The 25,346-nt window shown below is 41.1% G+C and overlaps 1 protein-coding gene across 1 annotated transcript in view; it reads right to left on the bottom strand.

Annotated features, from left to right (window-relative positions):
* Window positions 1–22,961, bottom strand: part of LOC149802422 (equilibrative nucleobase transporter 1-like) — a 234,691-nt gene extending 211,730 nt beyond the window's left edge. Inside the window, exon 1 of the mRNA XM_089951629.1 lies at window positions 22,878–22,961. Coding sequence (XP_089807755.1) covers window positions 22,878–22,895 — 18 coding nt within the window. The 5' untranslated portion in view covers window positions 22,896–22,961. The remainder of the gene's footprint in view (window positions 1–22,877) is intronic.
* Between the last annotated feature and the right edge of the window lie 2,385 nt (window positions 22,962–25,346).

Raw genomic sequence — 25,346 nt, 5'->3', positions numbered from 1 at the left:
ATAGCCGTATTATAGATAAATATATATTCGTTGATAACAGTACCTCAAAACGCCTGCTCATAGAGACCTATTTCTGATGGTCCTATTTGTAGATAAATAAATGCATTTTACATGTATATCAAGATCGCTTGCTCATATACACCGTTATCAGAAGGCTCCATTGTTAGATAAATAAATGCATTAGAACCTATATGTAAAGACAGCTTTCAGCTGGTCCACTTATAAATAAATGCATGCATCTCTGCCTTCATATAAAGGCCCCTGTTCAAATAGATCACTTTCAAATGAATAATTTTGTGATCTTTCCACACAAGAATTTGACTGTATTTCGCATGATTATTCTCTAGTGGATACTTGTCGCTTTCGAAGACCTTCTGCCACTGAGACCAATGTTTAGTCTGGAAAATTAGGCAACAGTTCAATTTTATGTGTAAACTGTTTTCATATGTTATTATTGAATCTGTTGGATCTGCAGCCTGTGTCAGAACTAATTAGTCCTGTAAACATTGGCCGAAACAATTAAATAATATTTATAGAACACGAAATATGAATTATACATCACTTTACAAAAGCACTTGTTCCCTGTGATTCTTCAAATGGTTAACGATGGCAATTTTATATGATACCGTCCACGTTACTGACCACTACGTATGCGTTAGACATATTTTTCTGTCTTGGAAATCACTTTTTTTTATTATTTGGCTATTCTTGCTCCATTGACACTAACAGTGAAATAATAAAAGAGATCTCCAAAACAGAGGAAACGTACTTTGTACGTACTGCGTTCAACTTGCTAATAGTCCAACACAGATTTCAACTCCAACAATCACAATGAGAGTATAGACTGGTGTGAGTAGTGAAGGGGGATACTATACGTACAATGGGAATTAGCATTACAGACCCCCCTTGGGATACTATACGTACAAGGGAAATTTAACATGGCGAAAAATCGTGGGATACTATACATACAAGGGAATTTAACATGGGAATAAATCGTGGGTTAATATACGTACAAGGGGAATTTAACATGCGAATAAATCGTGGGATACTATACGTACAAGGGGAATTTAACATGGGATTTTTAAAAAAAAAAAATTAAAAAAAGGGGTAGGCAATTGAAAGGCTATCTCTTTTCGAGAAATATGGCTGGCCCTGAAAAGGGCCTTTGGGTTTTCTTCTTCTTCTTCTTCTGCTTCTAATTTCTTCTTTTTCTCCACCAAGTTCTTATTTTATCTCCTACACTCTTTCTCTTATTTTTTTCTCCTGCTCTTCTTTCTTCTTCTCTTCCTCCTCTTCTTTCTTCCTCATCTCATTTTCTTCTTCTTTTTCAATTTTTTCGTTCCATTTGCTTATTCTTATTCTTTCCTCTTCATCCTCCTTCTCCTCCTTTATCTCTTTCATCACACCACTAATCTTGTCCTTTACCTTTTTTAAGTTATTAATTTCCATCTTTACACGATGGGGACTATAGGAATAATGGTCTTCAACTAGTCTTATTAACATCTGCTCCATCATTCCTAAGTTGTCTAAAACGTCTTGCAATGTTTGTATTTTGTCCATTTGGTTCGAAGCCATCTTCTTTTTTATTCTTTGCAGAATGGTTTGAACGACGAATACTGTGGGTTCTTATAGTGAAAGTGCGGACGTGATGGAAAACATCCCCCTAAGACATAAAAATTGATCTTACCTAGATCATGACCGAACAACGCGCGGACGTGAAGGAAAACATCCCCCTACTTTTTCATTTCATATAATGAAACCCTAACTATACTCTTCACATACGCTAAGAAACCTATAATCTACTGTTCACACAAACGTACGCTAGCCTTTACTAACACATACACTCACACAATTAAAAAAGAGTTAGTGTTTATATTCACACTACTCTACCTACACACATTGGCAAATTGATCGTTATTTCTTTTCTAGAGTATTGGGTAGCCCTGAAAAGGGCTGTTTTTTGAACTCCAGATGCACCTATCTAATGGTTGCACCTTCCTGGCCTGGCGCCACACACGCATCTTTTTTCCCAGTCTCCTTTCACCTTTCTTCTGGGGAGCGCAGAGGGAGGATGATTCGCTTCAGCACCCCAATCCTCTGTCTCTGGTATCTTATAAGTCATCCTCTCTCCTATTTTCTTTTCCTCCGCTTCCCTCTCTCTTCTCTCCTCCTCTTCCTTCTTTATTCTTGCTTCTTCTACGATAGCTTCCGCTGATAGTCCATTTACTATGCGCCTGGCATATTCCAGGTGCATCTGGAGTTCTAGCAGCTTCACAATCCTTGTATTCATTGTCTTGCTGTTAACAGTTCGACGATGGGTAGCCCAACTGACGAATAGATTTTTAATTTATACTGAAAGCGCGGACGTGAAGGAAAACATCCCCTAAAAACATAAAAATTCATCTTACCTAGATCATGACCAAAAAAAAAAACAACTCACGGACCTAAAAGAAACACTCACTCACTTTTTTATGCTACCCATCACTATTTTAAATTTTTTTATAAATCACTTCAATAGACTATCAACATACGCAAAGCAATCCAATCTAACCCCAAATCTACACCTCCAACACCAAAAAAACATGATTTTAATCTACTATCCACACCAACTTACGTTAGCGCTTACAAACACACAAACACACAAACACATTTTTTAATAAAGAGTTAGTGTTTATTTTCACACTACTCTACCTACACACATTGGCAAATGGATAGTTATTTCTTTTCTAGAGTATTGGGTAGCCCTGAAAAGGGCTGTTTTTTGTTTGCTATGGCATTCTTTTTTAGTTTCTAAGAATGCGATGTCTTCTGAGGATTGACTTTCTGGCGATAGGTCTGCTTCTTCGGAAAGAGAAGAAGAACTCTTTGGTGTCGATACGGCAATCGACAAAGCCTCTGTCAGCTTCAGGTTGCTGCTGCTGCTGTTGCTGCTGTTGCTGCTGTCTCTGAAGTCTGTACTTCTCTGTCCATTCTTCTTTTTCCCTGTTCATTTCTTCTCTGAAGAGCTCTTCTATTAGGTCTTCAGTGATTTTTAACATTCTCACATTTTCTATTTCTTCTGGCTTCGGTATCAGACTGTGTCTGACCCTATGCAAATTCACGTAGGCTTCGTTGAGTTTAGCTAGTTTGGAGCACATCTTCATAGGAGGATGAGTCGACAATGGATGGTTAGACTGGAAACAACCCCGGTTCTTAAAGTCAAAGCGCGGACGTGAAGGAAAACATCCCTCTACGGTTTTCGAGCCGCAACGTTCAATGAGTGTCATGAGAGGGATAGCAAGAAGTCAAAGAGCATGAATCAACATTCTTATAGCCAAACAAAAGACAAAGGCATTTTTTTCAAAACACAACATTTTTTATTCAAAAATCACTTAACACTAAACAACAACTCTAACATTTTTAACAATAATCCAACACTATAACATCGAACAATTGTTTCAAATCACAAACATGTTTTTCTCAATTGACAATCTACTTTAAACAGGGCTGACAACGTTGTGATTTCCACTGTTGGAAATCATTAGGCCATTGATGGACACTACGTTTCCTAGCTTGAGACAAAAGATAAGCATAATGGTCACAAAACCATCGATCTACTTTCACATCGTTTCTAGCAGAAGAACGAGGATCAAAATGAGTCACTAAATGTTCTAAGGAATAGCCCAGGCTGCGATGATGCAGAAAATACACACAATATTGTCCACACACCAAGGAATCTGTGCCTTGTAATTTCACGTTATTGAATCGGGTGGTCTGAGCATTTCTTCTCATAAAGTCGATGATATCGTCTTCCAAAGGGGGCAATCCGTACGAATCGAAATATTCCACACATCCTTCTTGAGGAAAGTAGACGGCTACCCAGTGGGTTCCTGGGAGATGACTGTCGTCCGTGTTGATCACGTAAGCTTGATGGTCTTTAGGTTTGCGATGAGGAAGTTCATCTTTAGCACAGACGACAGGATTCCAAGAAGCTGTATACGAACTGTGGTTCAAAAGGTAATAAAGTTCCCAGGTATCCATTGTTTTGTGGGTTTTTTCTTCACAGGTAATAATAAGTCGTCAATTCGATCCTGACTTTTTGCTTGAAAATGTCTGACGAATAAACGGTTATTCGTTCTGTTTCCTCACTCTGATTCAGGAGAGCTTCGATACGATGGATCTCTTGAGTGGTTAATGGTGGACAAGAATGTTCACGCAAGTCTTTATACCACTGGTGCAACACGTCTTTGTTCGAGATGAGACTCCAAGCTTCGTCCAGATACTCGTCCAATTTTTCTTCTTGACTCAGCATCAGGCATTTATCGTGTTGAATTTGACTGGGATGATCGTTTTGACATCCATAACAATTTTTCTTGATCAATTCCGTCATTTTTTCGACCAAGTGTTTGGCAAAACAGGAGACTAAATGGGCTTCTTGTTCTGGCCATCTCGACTTCATCATGACAACTTCTTCGTCTTTGTCTTGAGATTCTTCTCCTTCCACGGTCTCCTCACATTTCATGTCCAAAGTTTCTCCACTAGGGAAAGAGGGATAACAGTCTTCCATGGCTTCTAATAATCTAGAATGACTTCTCTCAAACTGTTGATTTCTATGGTATTATCGAATTCTGCATACAGGATGACGTTCACTGTTGCTGGTAGTTCTTTTGCAAACTGAAGTTCCACACGAATCTGGCCGGATTTTATAGGGTGGAAATGTCCCACGTCGCTGCCTTGGTCTGGAGTGAAATCAAAAGCCCACAAAGTATAGCCTCCTGCATAATCCTCGTACTCAATGCCGTGACTGGTGTTGGTTCCTAACTGACCGGTGGCTTCGTACAGGGACAAGTACGATCTCAAGTAATTCATTTTTTCGGGATCAAAGTCAGGTTCGAAAGGTCGGGTACACAAGGTCTTGCCATCGCGACTGACTTCGATTTTCTTCACGTTGAAGTGTTGAAAGTTGAAAGGATTTTCAGCGAAGGCTCCGTTGAAGGCTGAATTCAGGACCATACCAAGGATTAAACGTTTGGGTAACTGTCCTTGAAACAGATGATCTTCGATCATAGAATGCTGTCCCTTGGGAATGGTGAACGTTTTCACTTCCACACGTCGTATGGGATACTTGGCGGTCGTTCTGCTCAACGTTTGACTGATGTCGTTACCCACTTTGGGTAACACTTCCACGCGTCGTACGTAGAGTTTGGCCTCTTCGATTTTGCTTTTAGGAGCTTTAGCAGATTCAGCCTGCAAATGGAAAGCGGTACTGCTGCGATTCAGTCTCAAGCGGACATTGACCCCGTTCAGCAAAGATTTCTCTTGCAACCACATGTCGAAATGCAAACGATCCATCAGTTCTAAACTCCTCTTGTTTAAGATTTTGCTTTCTCTTGCCTCAAAGCCGGAATTGCTTCCATCCGTTTTTTCGAAATTGCCCGCTTCGTCAGGTACCCACAGCACACAGGCATTGAGATGAGTATCCTTGGCATCTATTCCGTACGTCAAGAGATTTTCCAGGTAGGCACGGTAAGGGTAAGTATCCATGCTGCTGCTGACCAGTTTGTTATTCAAGTACAAATCCACTGAGATGAACAAGGAATGCATGAAATTGTTGACGGGAGCTATTTCTTCAGCGTCATCTACTGGACCATTATCTTTATCTAGAACTTGGACTTTCAAGTACAAGTAACTGCTATTCAGATCGATGTAATCTTCGTGCTGTCCCTTGATTTCAAACTCGATGGGAGCGGAATCGGTCAGTGAGGAGACGGGATGAAATTCCACCCATTGGGATTCTTGCATGGTCATCATCGTGGGGGGCATGTCAAACAGATCCAGTTCCGTCTTGGAACAGGCGCAAGACTCTCGGTGCATCAATTTTGTTGCTGTGTCTCAATAATCGAAAACGTCTAAGTCTCGAACGGTTCTTCTTTTCTTGGCCTTTCTCGCTTGAAGTCTGGTGAAAGGGTGTTTTCTTCGTCGTCTCTTTCTGCCTTGTCCTTGCTGAATGCCTGACTCGGTAACGTGCAGGGCATTTATAGGTGTGTCTCGGCGACCCAAAATGTCTTTGCCCGTTTGCAACAAGACATTTTTGCCAGCCCTCATGAAGGCTTCTTTAGGGTTTTGTTTGTCGATGATGACATTTTGGAGAAATTCTTTGCCTTGTGTCAGTGCCGCATCTTTCAAGGCGTGCAATCCGCGTGTCACCATCGGTTTCAACACCGGGGCCACCGAACGAAAGGCCGATTTTAACATATCTCCTAAACCGTGTCCTCGCTGTCGTGCAACCCCTCGATACACTGGATACATGACTTACGAGTCGTGAGAGAACCGTTTTCGAAAATGGAGTTTCACCGTGACTTTTCCTTTAATGAATGGAATATTTTGTCCCAAATCTCCTTTTATAGCAACGTTGACCGTGTCCAAATACGACTTGCTGACCGGCAAATAGTGAGGATGGACAAATTCGCGGTGGACGTGGTAAGTGTTTCCACCTTCCTCGTCAGCGTTCGTGGCAGAATCCACTTTGAAAGGAATGACACGCAGTAACGGCACAGAGGTGTGTCCCACCACGTTATACTCCACCACATTGGAATACACGAACATCAAATTCAGTCCTTGGTTCAGTTCTACCGGGCTACGAAATAACTTGTTAAAAGACTTATTCTCGTAAATGATGGGTGATTCGTTGTTCTTGAGTATGGTCATTCTCATGTTCATGTCTCCGCCCAACATGTCAAACAATTCAGGACAAAATAAAATGCACACGATTTTACTTCGCTCAAATTTCATCAAGAAGCGACGAGCTACTTTGTGGTACTCCATGGTGACACTTTTGTTCTTGACATTCTCAAAAGCTTTCCCAAACACGCCATTAAACTTGGAGGCTATGGCGCAGACCAAATGATGACCACTAAAATAATAGCCTGGGGGAATCAACAAGTTGTAGGTCCACGTTTTAGTGTTTTGATCATAGGTTTTCTGGTCAAGTATGACTCTCTTATCCAACTTCTGTTGCAATTGCTCGTCATTAACTTCCACCTTAAAAAAAATTTGATTGGGAAGGACATTGAGGACTTGGGTCGGGTGAATCATTTCTACTAAAGCCACTTCCCAATGGGCTTCGTGATCTAAGGGGATGGCCTGAGGTAATTTGGCCGTGTAACAGCACAACGTGTTCTTGGGAAACACCTCCATGGAACTGTCACTGGGTAAAGTTAAGTAAAATTGGTTTTGGTGACTCATAATTCCAGAGTTCTGTGGCTGTCCGAGGGGTTAGTGGACGTCAGAGGCGTGTCTCCGCCCAAAATGGGGTTCTGGTTGTGGTTGGAGTGGTGACTGGCACTGGCACTGGACACAAGGTTCCCGTGGTTCCCGTTCGAGGTGAATTTCAGGGAGGGATTAGGAAGCAGGTAACCGATGCAACTGCTCAATAAAATGGTCCACAATTGTTTGTCTCCTTGTTGCAAACTCAAATTGACAATGGCTGCCCCGATGACACAATACACCACGAAGATTTGGCAGAAAAAGACGATTTGCGTTTTAGGCACACGTTCTCCACACCACACCCACAAGGGTTGTTTTTGTAAATCTTGCACAGAAGAACTGGGTGAAGAAGGAGTGGTCGACGTAGCTGCGTCTGTTGTGTGAAAGGGCATGATGGTCACTTCTTTTTATAGTCGATGACTTGCGAAGCGTCGATCCAAGAATCGAAACTGGGTGGATATCCTTTCCAACGTACTTTGACTTCTTTGACACGTCGTTTGCCTACTTTACGGGTTCTGCGTTCGAGAATGCTTTCGATGTCGTACACGTCGTCTTCTTTTTTGGTGACACGTTGTAACTCGGGTAAATAAAACGTTCCTTTGAGTACTTCTCCGTTCATGTCTTCCAATTTATAGACGGCAGGATGACGACCATGCACTCGTCCAGTGACGCGAAACAATTCGGTCGTCCAGTTAGGTAAGTAACTTTTGTCAAAAGTGCGTTTGGTTTTGCCAATGCGCACCCAATCTACTACGGTCAACTCTCCACTTTTCTTGGGGACAGCCCTCGTCGGGGACGTACCAAACAGACGCTCAAACACCAGTACTTCGTTGTCGGGAGTCACGTCTTGCGGGGCACGTCCGATGCTTCGATGGTATGATTGGTTGTACGCTTGCACCAGGTGCGGTAAGATGTCGATGTACTTCAGAGTGTGGTGATGCGTAAAATATTTCCACATGCGTTCTTTCAAAGTGCGTTGAAAACGTTCCACGATGCTGGCTTTGGTTTCGGGATTCTCGGTGGTAAAAAATGAATGTCACGTTACTTTAATTCTTTTTGGAAAGCTTGGTTCAGAAATTCGGTGCCTTTGTTCGTTTGCCATCGAAGAGGGTGACGACCGCTTTGTTTCAACACCCGTTGCAGGGCTCGCACTAACTCGCTGCTCGATTTGGAAGTCAAGGGCACGACCCAGGCAAATTTGGAAAAGACGTCGATGACACAAAACAAATATTTGTAGCCACGATTGTAGCTGGCCAAATGAGAGACATCGGCTAAATCGGCTTGCCATTGATGATCGATGCCTTCCACTCGGGTGCGACTTCTGGCAAACTTGCGTCGAATGGGTTTGTGTAAAGTGTAGGTAGCTTGTTCTTGTAACCATCGTTGCACTTGAGGTAAACGGAGACTTTTCAGTCGAGTTTTGGCAGCACGATACAATTTTTGAACTCCTGCGTAACCTGCAGGATGGGAGGGATCGTAGTAAATGCTGGCTAAGACTTTTTCCATTTTTTGTGTTGGTTGGTTGGTGTGTTAATAAGGCACCCACTCTTGGAGGATGCTACTCTTTTTCTCTTGGGGTATTTTCTTGGATTGCAATGCTTTGCGTGTGCGACCGGCAATAGGTGTTGAAGAGGAGGATGTCTGAGCGGGGGATATCGGTTCTTGTTTCACTTCTGTCTTCACTTCTGTCTTCACTTTCTTTTTCTCTTGTGATGAAGAATGGGTGGTCATCATCTTTTTAATCCATCCAATTCTGGAGGTAGGTGGTGTTGTTAACTTGCGTACTTTTTCTGGTGAAGTTTGAAACCCTTCTTCTTCTTCTCCTTTTTCTGTCTTGGTCACTGGTTGTGGTGGGACTGGTACTGGTACTGGCGATGGTGCTGTACTTTTCATCAAGGTCTTAAAATCTTTCAGAGTGGGTAGAGCTGTTTCGTCTAAAGCTCTCTGGTGAAAGAGTTGCAGTCGTTGCAAGAGTTGACCGTACTTTTGCGATTTTTCTGTTTTGGACAAATATTGGCGATCCATCAAGGACTGCAATTCGTGTTGTAACTGGGACATTTCGCTCAAATGGGGATTGGGAGGTAAATGCGGGGTGCGTTGTTCTTGCCACCGATGGTATTCCATCCATCGTTTATAAGGCACTAAAGCTAGTTTTCGTCCTTCCATGGGGTTGTCAGGGGTCGATTCTGAGATTTTGGGACTTCCGAGGGCCTTTTTATCTTGCTCCCACCAGTCCTCCCAACATGGTTCCCAAGACTCCTTTCAGTATGGGGCCTAACAAGAGAGGTAAAATGCCTCCACGTTACACTAACATCTTCTTTTTTTGACGAATGGAAATTTTCTTTTGAACCATTTTCAGAAGAACGTGACGATGTTTGCCTAAGCATTGTTTCTGGTGTTTGGACAAAGGGATCGTGCCTTTCAAAACGTTCAAACAACATTCGCACACGGTATCGATGACCTCTTTGGAGGCCGTTTGAATGAGTTTTTTTCGTAGGGGTGGAGAAGCTTTGGACAGGACAGATAACATGTCCCCATGTTTGGCTAAACGTGGTGGCTGTCCTTTCCTTTTCTTTCCTTGGGGTTTTCTGGAGGGTGACATCTTTGAGTCTTCAGGAGCACCAAAAAACACTGATGCCCTACTTGGTCACAGGCCTTTTTTATACTGGAACGCGTCGCCACTGATTGTCTTTACGTCGTATCAGTTTGAGGACAGGCATGACACGTCGTGCAGGGGTACGCAACGGACTAAATCGAGCCAGTTCTTGCTTGGACAAATCCAGTAAACTTTGTAACATGCCCGATCTTTCATGGACTTTGATTTTGGGTGAAGGTACTTTGTGAGCAGCGGCCACTGCCGCTAAATTGGAGGGTCCTGCCACTGGGGAAGTTCTTTTGGGGGTCATCAACGGAGAAGTTCTTGGTGTGATCAACGTCTCCAAGTACTCTTCAGTTCCTGGTGTCATCAACGGAGAAGTGGACAAACGTGAGGATGCCGGAGACGCAGTCACTGCCGTGGTGGCAGATCGTGGTTTGCGAATGTAAGATTGTGTCCTGGCCGAAGTGCCTCTCTTGCGACTAGTTTTCTTCTGTGGGCTTTTCTTTTTCTGGGGACCTTTTTTCTGTTTCTTTTTCTGGGGGCTTCTTTTCTTTTTCCGGGGTGGTGGTGTCTGGTCAGAGGAGGGTCCCGCCACTGGAGAAGTTCTTCGTGGGGACCTGGTCTTTTTCTTTTTCTTCTTGGGGCTTCGTTGGACTTTTGTCTTGGGGATAACTTTGGGGGCATTAGGATCCCATCTTAAGAGTGAGCGAATGATGACCACTCCTAGAGTACCGCTCCCTCCAGGTTTCAAAATGATTTGTTTTTTGGTTTGAGTGTCGATGCGGGGATCGGCCAGTTGGACCAAAGCGACTTTGTTTCGATCGAAAAAGCGTTTGGTTTGATGAGGAATCTGAATGATTCCTTGGAGTAATTGACGTGCCGTCACCGTGAACCATGGTAAGACTTCTTTGAGACTAGCTTCTAAGACACGAGCTCGTGTTTGTGGATTTTTTTCTCGACTGATGCCATACAAGGCACGAATCAATTTGACGGGAAGATGCGACTGAAGAGACGTCATGTTCACACTGTGTGAGACAGACGAAAAAGGGTCTGAGGTTTTTATAGATTTTTTTATGGGGAGTGAAATGAAGTCGAGGACGGAGACGTGTACAGGACAGGCCCTCCGTCTTGGCACCAGTGGTGAAACAAGTGGGTACGAAATCGCAAATCCTCGGGGGTGGTAGGTTTCAAATCGACAAGTAAATAGGCGTGTGGCGTTTGAGTGGCATCGTCATACGCCTGAGTCAGCCAAGGCGTTCCTAACTGTTTGGCTAAGACTTGCACTTGCGATTTATCTCGACTGCTTTTAAACAAGACCACGTAATGCGCATTGAGACTGATGGTGCGATGGGCTTTACTTTGTTGAAACAAATTTTGGGTGATGTAAACGACACTGGCATTACGGTGATGCCCTTTGCGCGTGAACCACAATTTAATTTCTTCTTCGTCTTCTCCTAACATGTCGTCAAAAATGACCAAATGGGTTTGACGGGAGTCAGAGACGATGCCGTCGTCTTCTTTAGGAATGCCTTCCACAAACACGATGGAATCGCCTTGACTTTCTCGCAAGTGGCTGTACGCCGATTGCCACTCTTTGTAACACCACACGATCCGTTGAGGTGGTCGATCGATCAAATGATGTTTATGTTCGATCAAACGTTTGACGAATTCGGTTTTGCCTGAACCGTTAGGTCCAGCAATGAGCATGTTAAAGGGATGGCGAAGATACAAAGCCTCCCAACTGGCACGATCTAAGTGTTCGTCGATGACTTTGACAGTAGAGGAAGAGGGAGCAGAGACAGCAGAGGTAGCCATGGTGTGAGAAATGTCACTTGTGACACGAAAAACAAACAAGACAAGAGTTTATATACTTTTTCAGAACACGTTTATTGAATGTTTCAAACATGAATACGAAAGACAAAAATACATAAAAGCCAAAGGCTTAAGTACAAGAATAAAAGGCACATGATAACCATGAACGTGGAAGAAAAACAAGTGTCTGTACGACATGTTTTGGGTATGTTCTAACCAGTTCTATAGTAGGGGTAAGGTCACACAAGTGTCCTCCCGAAAGGGTCTTTCAGGCCTGTCCACGACAGTTCTGTCCTGGGTGACGGGTTCTTCTGGCACCGTCACTAACACGGGTTGAAAAGTAACTTTTTTCCTTGAACAACTCTCGTGCATACTGGGTCACTTCTTGGGTCCAAGCCTCAAAACCCCATTCTTTCCAGGCACGGACATCTGTCCAATGGGGATGTAAGTCACAAGCTACACACACATCGTCATACACGTCTTGGGTAGCTAAAAGTTGACGAATCTTTTTTTCCTGTTGAGGTCGAGAAGTATCCAGATGAAAACGCAAGGCTTTGAGCAAAAGGAGTTTTTCGTGACCATTTAAGGCCATTGAGGTGGTAAGTACTGATCGTAAAGAGTCCACAAAGAATCGGCTGGTAAACGAAATCCCAGAAAACAAGTCACTAAGACACACACCACTTGTCGTCACAAATTGAATGGATAAAATTCTTGTAATAATTGATGGTAATGATCCACGGTTTGAATATGGTCATTGAGTTCCTTCCACGGAATCTGTTGAATGATATGTGACATAATCCGTGGCATGGAAACTTGATTTTATAGTGTCTTTGTTTCGGAAGCAATAAAGGTAATTTCTAACCAAACACGTTCGTTCTCCAGTAGGGAATTTAAATGTTACATACTGTAACTGAAACGTCAGAGTTTGTCTAGATGTTTCGTCTTTTTCTAAGCAGATTCCATGTAACAAATGTTGGTAATCCTTTAACTCGTCTTCCTCAATATGTTGCAGTAAGTGAATCTCGAAGTAACCAAAATTACGAACGTCTAGTCCATCATCATCATCATCATTTATACACTGAAAGTGTTCAACAAGGTCTGACCACTGAAAAAATTTCTGACGAATCAGTCCTCTTATTCCATTCAGGTACCAGTGGTTAAAGATCTGGTGACGTAACGGATGCAATTGTTCTTTACGTTTCACTTGTATTTTCACCAGCTCTCGGTAAATCCTTTCTCTCAACTCCTCAGGCAAGCCCAAAATGTTCTCTTGTAAAGTATCCATAAGTATATACACTGTTTTTGGAATCGTTGGGTGGTGGCCAATAGCCTCGTTTAACTTTGTGCCTAATGTAATATCCACTCATAATCAGTCTTCTTGTACTTTGGAACATAGCATAATTTAAAAACGGACGAATCACTTTGAGTTTGCGTTTCACTTGTATTTTGATCAGTTCTCGGTAAATGCGTTCTCTCAACTCCACAGGCAAAGCACGAATGTTCTCTAGCAAAGTATCCATGAATAGGTCATACTAAATCCTCTTTGGTCTGACACAAGAAATGTACTCTTTGCACAAACATGGTTTTACTTCAGTGTCGAATTTAAATCGTTGAATCACTAATCTACACATTACAATTCGTTCAGAAGTTTCCTCTTTCACTAAGTTGACATTGTGTTCAAGATGTTGGTAATTCGTTAACTCTTCCTCTGGAATTCGATGCAGTACGTTTACAATGATGTAGGTAGAATCGTCCATACCAAACCAATCCTTTTTAAAACCAGAGGATCGTTGATCAATGTCTGTCCGATGGAACACTTTCAATTGAATCAATCCTTGTATAGCCTTCAGGTACCAGTGGTTCAAACACCGGTGACGTAACGGATGCAATTGTTCTTTACGTTTCACTTGTATTTTAACCAGTTTTCGATAAATGCGTTCTCTCAACTCCACAGGCAAAGCACGAATGTTCTCTTGTAAAGTATCCATGAACAGATTATTATGGTAAGAAGTTACTTCAATGTCTCGGTCCCACTAAGGGTAAGTAATGACAATTCGGTGACCATCGAGCATGTTCTACGTAGGCCGAATCTTGCGGTTCCCAGTGGTGAAGTGACACACCGCAACTAAAGCACTTGACTTTATCTCCTTCGCCCAAGTAGAAAAATCCGGCTCTGGCTAATTCTTCGGTGGTCGGTCCTCCCAGATACTTAGGCCATTTTCCTTTGAAAGATTGAAGACGATTTTCAAAGTCGCAGTATTCCGACAAACGCACAGGGAACGAATATTCGTCTTTCACAGGTTCGTTTCGATCAGGGTTGAGTGACATGGGTCGGAGTTTGCTCAGGGCTGGATGACATCCGTAGGGGGGTAGTCGTGAATGTGAACATTCCCCTTTAAAACGAAACCCAGTAAAATGTCCAAGAGGACGAGAGGCATCACTTTCGCATCCCACAGGTTTGACACGCACAGCATCACTTTCCATGATAGGGGTAGGGACACTAAAGTTCCCATGATGCTTTACGGCATCGCTCAGGTCACAAGGTACAGCATCGTACCCATCGCAAGGCTCACAATCGCATTCCACTTCCGAAGCCTCACACTTGAATTGTGCCTTTCTAAACAACTTGTTCTGTGTTTCTCTGAAAGTATTCATCTTGTTAGCTCGGTCATGGTAGTCACAATGAACTATCGATCTTGACCATAGCCCCTTTTTATACTAGTCGCAATGCAGTCTCCAGCTTGTACATCTTTCCTTTTTTACGTTTTTTATGTCCTGTTCTGGAAGGTACCGTCTCTAAGGTACCGTCAACATTGTACCGTAGTGTGATGGGTGGAAAGGCCATAGAAAGGTAAGGGCAGTGCGGAGACCATCGAGTATGTTCCAGAATAGCTGAATCTTTATAGATACATAGATCCATTCGTAACTTCAGTCCGCAAGCGAAACACTGTACCTCGTATCCCAATCCTGATTCAGGTCCCAAGTAGACAAATCATGTTCTAGCTAAAACATGCGAAGAAGGTAATCCTTCCCTATCCGTAGGCCATTTCTGAAACGTGTCCAATCGACGGGCACAATCACAATAGTCAGGTAAGAAGACTGGAAAATGGTAGGGTTTGAACTTGGAGTTCTCATCGGGTTTCTCACTCGATTCTTGCTGTGGCGAAGTCATCTTTCTGGTAGGGTAACTATCCTCTTACAACCAATGTTTTATACCAACGTGTCCATACGGTAAGGTGAAATGATTGGGAAGTCGAACTCGCTTCTGGTACACGATTTGATAGACTTTTTCCAAGGGCCGACTGACGATGTGGTGAGTGGGTAAACGTACAATCTTGTTCGGTTGATAGGTGGTCACTTTAAAGTTTCCATCCTCTCCCGATTGCAAGGCTTCTTTCAATACCCCAAAGTTGACCACTCGACTGGTACGATAATTCAGAGTCAGTCCTTTCACTTTGCACGTCGTGTGCACTTCTCCTTGTTTGTCCCGGTATTCGTAGCCGTAATTTTTGGGACCGCCACTGACGAAACTTAGAATCTTGTCGTCGGGATGCTCGTCTGTCCAGGCTCCTAAACGGTCTCCTTTTATGTCAGGGTGATGTTGAATCGGGTGATGGATGTAAAGGCAACTGTCCGTGTCAAAGTACAGGACGCGTTCCCCTAACAGTTCTAAAGCTTCGTACAATTTTAAGCGAGCATGGGCTGTCACGTAAGCCGCAATGATGACATTTCCAAAAGGGTCGTCTTGTACAAAGTCCAGATCTTCTTCGTAATTGACCAAGATCAAATCCTCTCGAACGACGTCCACGTGTTTCATGTATTTGGTTTTGTCGTGAATCATCTGAAAGTAGCGGGAAGGTTCTGTCAAATATTCCGTCTTGGGTAAACACGGTCGTTGTGCCATTTTACCCCACAAGCAATTTAACATCACTTTGGCAAACGATCGCCTGCCTTCGTTTTTCTCGATGTGGTCTAAAGTGATGCCTTCTTGTTCGTAGTATTTCTCTTTGAATTGTATTTGGTCTTCGGGAGTGTGACACCAGGAAGGATAGCCGCTGGCTTCTTGCTTCAGTTTCAAAAAGGCATCCACGTAGTCAGCGAAAATGCCTTTCTGACTGGGATCACCCTTGTGGTATTGTTGTGTCTTGGGAAAGTGGCAAATTTCGTACACTTCTAACAGTTGGTATCCCATGTCCAGAGCTTTGAACAATTCCACGCTGACCCAGGTTCCCGTCAAGGCACGTTCTTCCTGGGTGTGCTGACAAGGTTGGTCTTGGTTGCACGTTTCGGCACAAGTACGGCACAATGGAAACATCAGTTTGCCTTGACAATGGTGAGGTAAGACGGGATGGTATAGGTTCGTGGGAGGCAAAACTTTACACTTGATCAAGCCTTCGTATTGTCGAATGTTTTTCAGGTCGATGTGTTCCGTGAACAATTGCGGGTGCCCTACAGGAAAGCGACAATATTTGCACACGTAGGGATACAGCGAACACACGTCCAAGTATTTGATTTCTTCTCCTTTCTCTTCGTCGGCTTGGTACAGCAAACAGGTGGCACTGGTCCTTCCTCCGTACAAACTATCCCTCGGGTTCAGCGGGTCCATGAACTGGTAACTTTCCACGAGGCATTTAAATTCGGGATCGGTTTTCAAACGGTGATCGTACTCGTGTTCCCACATTTCCACCACTTGGTATCCTTCCTGTTCTAACTTTAGGCGCCGCTGACAAGTGGCCTGGTACAAGTCTTCCATGGTTCGTTGTAAAAACTGATTTTTAGTGCTACGATCAGGGTAACAGACGGGACATCCGTGAAATAAGCAGCCGTTAAACTCGTACACGATCTTGGGGTTTTCTAAGTCCCAGCCATCGACCGAATGCGTTCCGATGGTCTTTTCGCCCCCTCCGTTGCGGGCATGCTGAATCCACTTGTCTTCCTTGTCGCACAAGTAATGTAACCAGCGTAGGGCTTTGACCGAGTATTGACGCTTGACATAGTGGGTCGTTTGAGGACTGATGACAGCTACGGTGTTTTCAGGCATGAATCGTTGCCGGTACACTAAGGAAAACGCTTTGGCAATGGTGCAAGCTTCTTTCAAAGGATCGACCCCTCCGTGTTCCATGAACAGTTCTCGAAATTTTCCACAGCAACGTCGTAAAATGTCCACGTCGGAACGACAATACTTTAACATTTCTTCCTGAAAGTCGAAAGGGTCAGAGGCGTGAGCCTGGTACCAAGTGTAGAAAGCTTCTCGTTGTTCGGTACGCATGTTGTCGGGGTCGTAATAGTGATCCTCAGGCAAATGGGGTAGAACGGCGTGTTGATTGGCTTCCGTATTGAAAAAGTGTGGAAAGTACCCTTTAGCCATTTCTGTCATTCCAAACGTTTTAGGCATTCGACTCAAAGGCATGGCCAAATAGCTCATCGAATCTTTAAACTGTACTTGTCCCACTTGCATGAAAATGATTTTGGCTCCGTTCAAAGTGACTTTAGGACGTTCTGTGCCTTGTTCCGTATAGTACCTCAAAAGAAACTGTCCATCGTATCCGGAGAAATTGTGAGCCATCACCGTGGCATGACGATGACAATCTCCGTAACGTTCGATGTCCTCTTGGCTCCACGTCTTGTCGATGGGGTCTAAGACCCATCGAGCGAAATCGGCTAACGTGTTCGGTCCCCGAAAGATTTTTTCACGTCCTCCAGGAATCTTGCTGCAGTGAGGGCAAAAACTGAAAATAGGTTCTTGAATGCACTTCTCGCACGCTCGATGAGCCACGCAGAAATTAGGAATGTGAATGCCGGTCTCTTGCATGCATTCGAAATCGAAAAAGATGAAATTGCCTTTCTTCTTGTGGCCGTCCTCTTTCTCTGATGGGGGTTGGTATTTTTGCACGTAGGATTGGTGTTCCAAGTCCACGATGTGGTGACAAATGTGACATTTTTTCTTTCCTGAACATACGTGTGCCTTGGTGTTATTGGTACGTACGACTTGTTCACACGTAGGGCACAATCTCAGGAGTTGACAAGCGCATTTCTTCTGTGAACCTTGCGTTTTCAGATGTTGTTGGTAACAGGTAGGGCTGACAAACGTGCGCAGAGAAGTTGAACAAGGCACTGGTTCTTCGCTCAGACAGGGTGAAGAGGCCAAACATCCTGAACATTTCAATCCACAATGCTTGTGTTGCTCTCGATTATTATAACCATGGTCACATTTCTCACAATAATAACCGTATCGCAGGAATCCGGTGATACTGGTAATGGTATCGAAGTGTTCATCGTGATAATAAACATGAATGTATTTTCCGTCCTTAAAGTCTTGGCCTCGAAACAACAGAGGCCCGCGCATTTCTTGAGGGTGCACTTTCAAGGTGTATCGTGGAGCTAGGGCATCTTGCAATTTTTGCATCTCAGGAATGCCACAGGGTGTGTCTTTGGACAGGCCAGCTTGTTGCAACAGGAGTTCTGCTTCGTTTCGTTGTTTGGCTCGGTCCGACTGTCGAATAGTTTTCCAGGTTCTTTTCCATTCTACCGTGTCGTTCTTGTTGGCATAGGTTCGTCCCACCACGATGGCACGGGCTAAACACATCTGGTCATGAGGATTGTGAATTTGGACGAGGCTACGCTTAATGCTGCGAAGCTCGTTCACCAATAACATCTTTTTGCGTCCGGTCCTTTGAGGAGGAGAGACGTGGGTCATGTCCAGTGTGGCTTTTCCATCGGTGATGTCAAACTGGTCATTAGATTGTTGCACGTGTTGAATTTTGTCCATGACTTTGGAAGCGGTCAATTCTGCAGGGGTGCTAAACTCGATCCAAACAGGGGATTTCAAACCGTCATGTTGTATGGAAAGTCTCAATCGATCGTCTTCTTTGGGTTGACATTGTCGCTTGAGTGAGGTGAGCAAAGAATCCCACACCCCAGTAATAAACACTTCTGCTTTCTCTAACGGTACTTCAGCCTTGAAATCTTTAAACTTCACCGTGTATTTGTAAGCCGTGGTTCTAAATTTTCTAGAGGAGCGCTTTTCCGTCTCTCGAATGGAATAGTATTTTTCAGGGTTGACTAAGGGTGGTGAACTTAGTTTAGAGGGTTTGGATTCAGGTTCACTCATGTCCTCTTCAAAATCACTGGCATGAATTTGTGCCAAGATTTCAGCCCTGGTACGAGGCGATAGATCACGTTTCTGCCTCTTAGTTTCTTCTTCTTTCTTCTCGAATGAATGGGATCGTTTCATCTTGAGTGCAAAACGTCAAATGACTCAAGTTTAAGCACCATAGACTAATTTATAGTCATAGCAGACCAGCGTATATAAAAGGGTGTGTGTCTTGTCGTTTCACTATTCATTTCACTCTCAAGCCGAACACAACGATGGAAGAGACTAACCAAATCGAACGTTTCATCAGAGCTTTGCGAGGGGTCATTAGAAAATTCTCTTCAGACCAGCCGACGGACTACTCTCCTTCCTTTCGAGATAAAAGTCAAGATACTTGCTATATCTGTCAGAAGAAAGGGCATTGGTCTTCAGAGTGTCCAGACCGTGAAAAAAGAACAAAAACAGGGGCTAAAAAAGACAAAAGTCAAGATACCTGTTATTATTGTAAAGAAAAAGGACATTGGTCTCCAGATTGCCCAAAAAAGAAACAAGAGGAGTCAGAAGAAAAGAGGGATTCTTCGGAAGAAGAGAGGGATTCTTCTGAGGAAGAAAGAAGACAGGTGAAGAAAAAGAAACAGGAGAAGAAAAGAAGAAGGGAAGAAAGCGAGGAGGAAGAAGAGGAAAAGAGTGTGACGGTGAAGAAATTTAAAAAACAGAGAGACTAAACAAGGAGACAGAAGAAGTCAATGAACTTTTAATTAAAGTGTTCTGTTATGAATTGTGAATTGGATTGTAAAAAATGGAGAAAAGAATAAATTAATGATATAAGGTAAGTGTCTTTGAGTTATGATTTTAAAATAAGAAGCTACACTCACGCACTCATACACAGACACGTACTATAAGGGTAAAATGGGCTGTTTAATATTTTATTTTTTTTTTGAGTTATTGGCAAATTGAAAGGCTATCTGTTTTCGAGAAATGTGGGTGGCCCTGAAAAGGGCCTTTTTCTTCATGGTGAAGGGGTGAGTTTAAGCAATCAACTTTAACTGCCTTACGCCTTTGCCACGGCCAAGGCCTACTTCTGGACTGCGTAATGATGATGATTGGGTTGAAATCACTAAGGGTGGTACGGTAGGCTTAGTCACAGGGTTAACGTGTTTAGCTCGGGAAGGTCGTATTCTCTTCGGTCGTAATAAAGAAGTCTGATACATTTGTTTCAGACTTCTTAACTCCGCTAAAATATCCAACAGTACCGTGACCGTTTGATTTTCACCCTCTTGTTTCTTTGCTGCTACTTCTTCTTGCTGTTGTTTTTTTCTTACTTCTTCTTCTTGCTGCTGTTGCTGTAGGAGAAAAGCCTGTTCCGCTTCCTTTTGTCGTTGTATAAATTTCTCCAATTCTTCTTTCTGTCTCTGTCTAAAATTCTCCACTTGCGGTAATGAAGAAGGTAACGCAGGTTCCGGAACAAATTCTTGCGAGGAGAGAAAATCCACAAAATCCCAGTTCACCTCTTCTGAAAGTAAGTCCGGGTTCCCTTGGGCAGTCTCCCCTGTTGGTGCACCCCAATGGATCGTTTTCTGAATTTCCGTCATGTTGAATCACTGTCGTATAGATTGACTGCACACAAGCGCTAGCGAATCTATATATACCAACTGACGTCACAGACTGCTCTCTTCGGATTGGATGCGAGCTGACTGAATTTTGTAACGCGTGTTCGGATTGGTGAATGAACTCAATCCGTTTCAATCCTTCCTCTACCTATAAATAAACGCAGTTCACTGCATTGATTCACCTGTTCTCGGCGCCTCAACATGTGGACCGATGTGCACTCTTCAACGCTTGTGTCAACGATGATGTTCAGGACGGACATGCTCATGTATGTCCGATCGAAGTGGACCATTGTCCACAGGACAAACACCAGCCTGTGGATACGTAGGATCTACGTTGAAAGACAAAGATGCCTGAAAAGAGTGCTAATTTACGGGCCAACAGTGAGACGCAGCCTAAGGACAAGAAGAAGACCAATGCGGTGCCATTTATGTTAATGAATACATTAACATAAACCCAAAGGCCCTTTTCAGGCCAGCCATATTTCTCGAAAAGAGATAGCCTTTCAATTGCCTACCCCTTTTTTTTATTTTTTTTAAAAAAAAAATCCCATGTTAAATTCCCCTTGTACGTATAGTATCCCACGATTTATTCCCATGTTAAATTCCCCTTGTACGTATATTAACCCACGATTTATTCCCATGTTAAATTCCCTTGTACGTATAGTATCCCACGATTTTTCGCCATGTTAAATTTCCCTTGTACGTATAGTATCCCAAGGGGGGTCTGTAATGCTAATTCCCATTGTACGTATAGTATCCCCCTTCACTACTGGTGTGCAATTAGTGCATATATGAATATGCCTATGTATACATATGAACGAATGTACTTAAAAAGGTGTTATTAAGCATTGAAAATTGATTTAAAAAACATAATTCCATTGCATTGTAGTTCATAATGTAGTACGTTGTTTTCATTACATTACCTATCATTGTAGTTTTCATTTCATGACGTAGCATTGACCTTCCATAACCAGGAGATGATGTATGCAACTTTCATATATATTATGTATGTGACTATAAACTTAACCAAGCGACTATTATGCTGTCATGAAGAGATAAATAACGACATCAAGCCATGCAAGTGGCATTCAAAAGTAATACAAATTAATTTCTCGAGGCAATTTGCGACTTCATATAATAAAATAAGTGTTTTTGTCGTACGATACAAAATACTTGCATTTGACCTCGTTTCAAACGAAATGTGTGACATTCATTGGATAAATTCAACTTTTTGCTTTCCAAAAATGTAAAGTGTTCAGGTGTAGTCTTGAAATTAATACACATGTACTATGCCCCTTGCACGTGATGAATCATATATTAAATTCATTTCTTATTCAGTGAGTCGAACTAAAGCGCAAAGAAGCTCACTCGAACACGTAACACTACTCCATAATATGTAGTATAATTGAACAAGTCTCTGCACTAGCTGAACAAGACCTCCGTCAACGTGGATATCATAAATTAATAATTAGTACCTACTGTAAAGCTTTCACGAAATTTTGAAGAAAAAAATATTCTTCTACGCTTTAATTTAATTTTACTCAAATGATTGCAGAAATTTTATTTATAAATTTTCAGACAGGGTTAGGTGTTCTTGTTTGTTTCTTTGCTTTTGCAATGTTTTATCGATGCGCCTTCCATCAGTAAAAAGACCAACAAAATTAAAACATTTTACCAGACCCGTATGACGGAGATTTCAAGAAGATCTTCGAGAGTCTGAACAAAATTAATCCATTTGCAATATATCGACTTGTATTATCACGCTACACCACTGTAAGTTCCCTTTCAGTGCATTGAGAGGCGGCCTAATAATCATTGTGTGTGTGTGTGCAAATATATAGTGGTCAGCTATTAAGTATGTAGGTCAAAACATGTTTATAATTATTGTACGCGATGGAATTAAACAGTACTAACTCTAATAAGATCATGTTACCGCTACACCAGGAACCACTTAAATATTGCTGTACTAAAGGACCTCACTCAATTCTAAAACTGCAAATGGCGTATATATAAATATATATACTCCAACACATTTTTCCATCTCTCTTCTGATCGTGATGTATCAAAACTCGGACTGAAACATATGCCTAATTTAGAACGTTTTTCAGAGATATTGTTCAACCGAATATAACATGGGGATGTAGGAAAAGAAAACTTTAATTTCAAAAAAAAAAGTGAAGCTATACATTTTCATGCTACGAATCCCCACGTTTTCATCGTCAGGATTTTAACAGATTTGCTGTTTCAATAACTAAATTATTCTAAACGTACATTGCAGTTATTTTTCGGAGTGATTCTTTCTTCACAACTAAATTTGTTTTAATAATATTAAAGTATACATTCTTTATTTGAAAAATCAGCATCATCAAATTAAGAAGTCACCATTTGAAATCCAGCGCTTTTATGTAGAAAGTTGCTAAATAGAAACATTACACGAAAGTTCAAAATGCATGCATATGGGTAAAAGGTGTTTATATAAAGTAACAAAATTATTGAAAAGAAAGACGGTAATGCTTACCTGCTTCCAGCTGTTCATATACAGCAATGAAGGTCCCCACACATAAATAAGCTGTGTTCGACACAAGAATCCCTGCGATAATGCAGTTTCATTCCTCTCTTGTATAAACGGGAGTAGTGTTGAAACTGAGATAACTGGACCTATCATACTTTTACATTTGTAAATGTTGTATCCATATACAATACACTTCTGGACCAATTTTAATTTAATACCCCATTTATTTAAACCGCAGTATCCATTAGCGTTGTATACACGATAACAGGCAGCAGTAGTCAGAGTAAAAAGGAAAATAATCTTCCGCCCTGATGTAAAGTTTAGTATGCGGAAACGAGAATAATGGACCACTCATAATTTTCAAATGGAAATATCCCATTATCTTTGACCCAATCGATATTCGCAGCTATGAGTACAATTAGTACAGCACAGCACTAATTTTTTTACTGACCATAATGGCACAAAGCTAACTTGTTTTCAATTCAATAACATTCAGAGAAGTAAATTAAATATAAAGCTAACTTGTTTTCAATTCAATAACTTTCAGATAGGTGAACTAAATACAAAGCTAACTTGTATTGAATTTAATAACTTTCAGATAGGTGAACTAAATACAAAGCTAACTTGTATTGAATTTAATAACTTTCAGATAGGTGAAATAAATACAAAGTTAACTTGTTTTCAATTCAATAACCTTCAGATAGGTGAAATAAATACAAAGCTAACTTGTTTTCAATTCAATAATGTTCAGATAGGTGAAATAAATACAAAGCTAACTTGTTTTCAATTCAATAACGTTCAGATAGGTGAAATAAATACAAAGCTAACTTGTTTTCAATTCAATAATGTTCAAATAGGTGCAATAATTACAAAGCTTACTTGTATTCAATTCAATAACTTTCAGATAGGTGAAATAAATACAAAACTAACCTGTTTTCAATTCAATAACTTTCAGATGGTGTTCAATAACTTTCAGATAAATGAAATAAATGCTTTCATAATACAAATATCAAAGTTAAGAGAAACTTAAAGTATTGTGAATTGCGTCAAAATTATCCTAAATTATGTCACAAATTCAAAAGCATAGAATGTTCGAAGAAGTTCAATAATATTGAATGTGATGATATACCAATCATCTTGATGTTTAACAATGATATAATTCAGAATGTCTTTGAATAAATTACCTTAATCCTAAAGTGGTGTATTACTAACAAAGGCCATGAAGCACTTTCTAAGTCCAATGAATACTTTATATAAATGATTTCTGACAAATTATTTCCGAACACAATAATAAATTATCCCACAGACTGAACTTAAAATGGGAAAAAGTAACTATTTACCCCATCCAGTATATGTACAGAAAGCAGCTTTTCGAGGTGCTTATGAATTCATTCAAAGGAGTTTTGGTTTTAACTGGCCTTATATATTTCAACAACTTTTTCTAGATCCTACGCAATCTACACACTTAAAATCTTTTAAAAAAAAGTTTATTCCCATGTACAAATTTAAAGAATTTAATATCTTGATTATATAGGCTCGTTAATATTTTTTCTGTTTCATTCCAAAAATAGTTTTGGCTTGTTGTGACAGAAGATTTGGTGTGTTGATTTTTGAAGGAAAAACAATTGCGTTGATCTAAAATGAGTCAATTCATAACTGCTTGTATGTCTTGCAGAAGCAATTTAACATGTTATCCGAATAATGATCTATTTATCTATCTCTCGTTAAATATATATATATATATATATATATATATATATATATATATATATATATATATATATATATATATATATATATATATATATATATATATATATATTCTGTAACATAATTTTGTCTAATATTTGTAATTGTTTTCATGACTGTAAATTGTAGTAATTATCTATAGCTGGATTTGGCGTACTTGCGAGTGTTTACTTTTAAGATATTAATGAATGTACAACTGCGTACGATCTGTAGCGAGATGTATACGGACGTCTTAAAAGTCACTAATAACTGAATTATTAGTAAATATGTTTACGAGATTGGTCCTTTTACCTATGGGAAAGGTCGGTCAGGTGGTATCTTAAAAGAATTAAGTTAATTTTTATTGGATGTGTTCTTTCACATGAATAGGATTTTTCGATTCGTTAGATTGACTGGAACATCTGTAATGTCGGGTATATTGCGACACATCGTCTTAACAAACTCTTAAATTAGTATATAAGGAGAGAAATTAGCAATCAGAATAATTCCTATTTGGATTCGTTGTTATTTCTTATGTTCCTGATATTACATAAAGTCTGCAGACGTGTTTTATATTGTACTTAGACTATACAGTGGAAATAGAAAGTGCTCATTAAACTATTGTATGTATGTATGTATGTATGTATGTATATATATACAATAATAATAATAATGATAATAATAATAATAATGAGGACTTTGTATAGCGCCTAATCTTTAGAAGCTCTAAGCGCTTTACAACTTTAG

The sequence above is a fragment of the Sinohyriopsis cumingii genome, chromosome 3, assembly GCF_028554795.1.
Source record: "Sinohyriopsis cumingii isolate HCF-2022 chromosome 3, ASM2855479v2, whole genome shotgun sequence".
NCBI classification, from domain to species: Eukaryota; Metazoa; Mollusca; class Bivalvia; order Unionida; family Unionidae; genus Sinohyriopsis; species Sinohyriopsis cumingii.
Note: the sequence above shows the minus strand (reverse complement) of the source record. Positions and strands in the feature narration are given on the sequence as shown.